This window comes from Rattus rattus, chromosome X (genome assembly GCF_011064425.1).
Source record: "Rattus rattus isolate New Zealand chromosome X, Rrattus_CSIRO_v1, whole genome shotgun sequence".
NCBI lineage: Eukaryota > Metazoa > Chordata > Mammalia > Rodentia > Muridae > Rattus > Rattus rattus.
Genome location: NC_046172.1, coordinates 7913994 through 7917465, shown reverse-complemented (window position 1 = coordinate 7917465; position 3472 = coordinate 7913994). Strand labels below are relative to the sequence as shown.

The window sequence follows — 3472 nt, the reverse complement described above, 5'->3', positions numbered from 1 at the left end:
AAAAAAAAAAAGATGGCCACCACAGAGAGCCGCCAAGCCACGACTGCTATAGTGACGAAGGCAGGGTGCATTGTGACTAAGCTCGGGGCTTCTTTTATGACCTCCGCAGCCCTGGTTCTGCCACTGAAGTCCTGAGAACCTGTCCGCCAGACAGATCTAGCTCCTGCTCGAGTCCGGAGCGCGGACAAGTGGCTGCGTCGGCCCAATTCTAGCTTGGCCCCCAGTTTCCCAGTCATGGCAACCTCCACCACCTCACACCGACCCATCAAGGGGATACTCAAAAACAAAAGTTCAACATCTTCAGTGGAGGATTCTTCCCAGTCATCCGGAAGACTAGGCACCCAGGAGTTGCAGCGGAAGAAATCGCAGAAGTGGGACGAATCCAATATACTAGCAACCCACTATCCATCCTACAAAGACTATGACCTGATGAAGAAGAATGAGCCCGGCAACCCCTATGGCAGCATGTCACATGATGGAGAAGACACCATAAATGAAGTTCAAGGAAAAGACGCCATGACCCCCGACAACTTAGCGAAGAAACTCGCAGCCTCTGACACTTTGGGGACCAGTTATCAGGGTGAGGAGCAAGAAAGCAGCAGTGCTCATAGTAGCAAATTCTTCCTGGACAAGCAAGAAAGGCAACGGCAATTTGAGTTGAAAAGGAAGTTACACTACAACGAAGGATTAAACATCAAATTGGCCAGACAACTGATATCGGAGGAGCTACAATCTGAAGTAGAGGAAGATGAAAACCAACAACGTCTACATTCAAATTATTGAAGAGAGGACTACTACAGAAGAAGCTCCAACAATTGAACATCTAGAAATTTACCATCAAACGCATATAAGATCTGCGGTTGCCGCTGCCTTTGCCGCTGTCTTTGTCTATACCACCGCTGCTTCTTGCTTCTTAGAACCCATGGTCTTAGTGTGACTCTACTTGTCCATTTAACTGTTTAATGGTGTTTAATGGTCATGCAGGAATTAAATGGTAATCTTAAACATCTATCTGTTGTGGATGTACTTGATTTCTTGTGCCAAAAGTGGTCAGCTGCTGCTGCTGTTGTTGCTGCTGCTTCTTTCTTCTTTCTTCCTCTTCCTCTTCCTCTTTTTTGTCTTCCTTTTTTCTTCCTCCTCCTCCTTTCTTCTTTTACTTAAAAATCACCTTGAACTAACTTTAGATTGATATTAATTTGTGGGAAAGAATGCAGGAAAGATAACCTGTCTACCCCTTACTTAGCTGATATGCTGGAAATGGTAATGAATAGTGCCCTTTTTAGAGCCACGTTAGTTCCCCCTTTCTAACATTTTGTTGTTTTCTGACTGGTAAGGAAGGTAATGAAGAGATTCAGTGGTATAAAAATACACTTCTAACAAGTGGGGACATATTTACCAAGCAAAGGCATGTGTCAGAGGTGGATGACAGGAATCGGGGGAGAAAAATGAATGAGGCACAGCCTCTCCTAGGGTTCTTGCAAGGAGAGTGTCATCTTGTGTTTCAAATAGTATCTACTAAAGCTTTCTTCAGGGGATGCCTCTATTAAAAGGGAGGCCAGCATTCTGAGTAGGATTACATACCTATTTTAATAAAAATTGTTTCCAAATGCCTAAAGGATGAGCACCAATTTTCAGAAGAATAATGCTGTCTCCAAATTTCCTGTTGACCTAAAGATGAAGACAAAAAGGGTTGGATAGATGGTCCAGTGGTTAAGTGTACATACTGCTCTTCTTTTTTTTTTTTTTTTTGACATACTGCTCTTAAAATGGGTCCAAATAGTGTTTCTATCACCCACATTGGGTGGCTTACAACTACCTGTAATTGCATTTCCAGGACATTAAACGCTCTCTTCTGTCCTTATGCACCTATACACATATACATAATTTCAAAAGGAGTAAAAGAATGGAGAAACCCAGACATTAAGAAGAATACTTGCTGACTTTTCAGGGACTGGGTTCAGTTCCACAGACCCATCTGTAAGTCCAGTTTTAGAAGATCTAATGCACTCCTCTGAAGTCCATAGGCAAAGCATACATATGGAGCATGGATATACATTGCAGACAAAAACACCTATACACATAAAAATAATTTTTTTAAAAAATACAAAAGACATGAAAACCAGTTTGAGGACCTATTTCTGCTCAAGTGAGGCATATGGTACAGCTTCACATGTCTAGAGCATAGGCAATGCAAGGAGATAGGTGGAACCAATTGCTAATTCACGCATATGGGGAATGGCAATCAAATAAGAAAGCTGAACAGAATAACATACAGGGGTGTCAACTAGATGTATATACTTGAAAATTCCCTTTGCACAAGGTGATGCTTATACTATTGTTTGCACAACACAGTACAACACAGTACCATGTCAATGATAAGGAAAATATGTGGGCAAGGAAAAAGAAGGACAGAAATTATAAAATATAAATTTGATCATTTCTTATAGACATCTTGATCAAATTAACACCACTATTTATAAAATCTGTAATTGGAATATTCAGTTCACACATGTAGGATGCAACATTCAATGCCAACATACATTCACAGATAGACAGAAAAGGCAGGTTGAATTTCAGTAGCCCAAGCTTTTGAAGGGCTTACAATATAGGTTGCAAAGGTCTTACGAAAACTGAAACATTCTTGTGTGTCAGTGTATGATATCTGTGTCTATATGTGTGCATGGGAAAAGCTTCTTCATGTATTCATATCCACAAGCATAAACATAGTTCTTTAATTGAAAATTATACATTATTAGTGCCGAACAAGAATTGTTATCGTTGTGTAGGCAGAGCAATTTTGCACTGTTCAACCTCCTATGCCTACTGGGTACTGAACAGTTTATTCTCCTGAAGAGCCTGCTTTTTCTTAATCTTCCCCCTCCTCTCTTTTAAAGCAGACTCTTTAAAAGGTGCATATGAACCTGGTTTCCATAGCAATTGCAAGCATCACTGATAACCCAGAGCTTCCAAGTTATAATATACAGTCTGGCTATTAATGAGTTTCAAACTGCATTTCCATGAGACAACGGCTCAGTCACTGATAGATAAGGTCAGACCCCATCTTCAAACTTTAAATTAAATCAGGATAAATCAAAATGCAGCAGAGGGAGGAGTGTCCTTTTGGGAAAGTGTGCTGTTAAAAAAAAATTACACTTTTCAGAGGGAAAACAGTCACTTTTGTTGATTGTAATACCCAGATGGAGAAAAATCTAAAACATATACATTCCTCTTCAGGATTATTAAAGCTTACCATTATTTTCTTGTGTTATTTATGACTGAGTTTCACCCTTAATAGCTCTGACTCTAAGAAATCACACAATTACCAATCCATTGCCCCAAGAAGGGCAAGTGTGATAGTTATTCCTAGCTAGGTCAGGAGTACTTCAAGTTTAATGATAACATCAAGTTACTTATTCATGCACTATATGCTGAAAGCTTTTGTCTTACATTGAAAGACTTACCAGTTGACTGG

General features: G+C 40.1%; 1 protein-coding gene across 1 annotated transcript; it reads left to right on the top strand.

Annotated features, from left to right (window-relative positions):
• The first annotated feature begins 234 nt into the window (after positions 1-234).
• On the top strand, positions 235-783 carry LOC116888422 (protein phosphatase inhibitor 2 family member C-like). The gene has a single exon (XM_032889691.1). The coding sequence runs from the start codon at positions 235-237 to the stop codon at positions 781-783; it is 549 nt and encodes a 182-aa protein (XP_032745582.1).
• Positions 784-3472: the final 2689 nt, after the last annotated feature.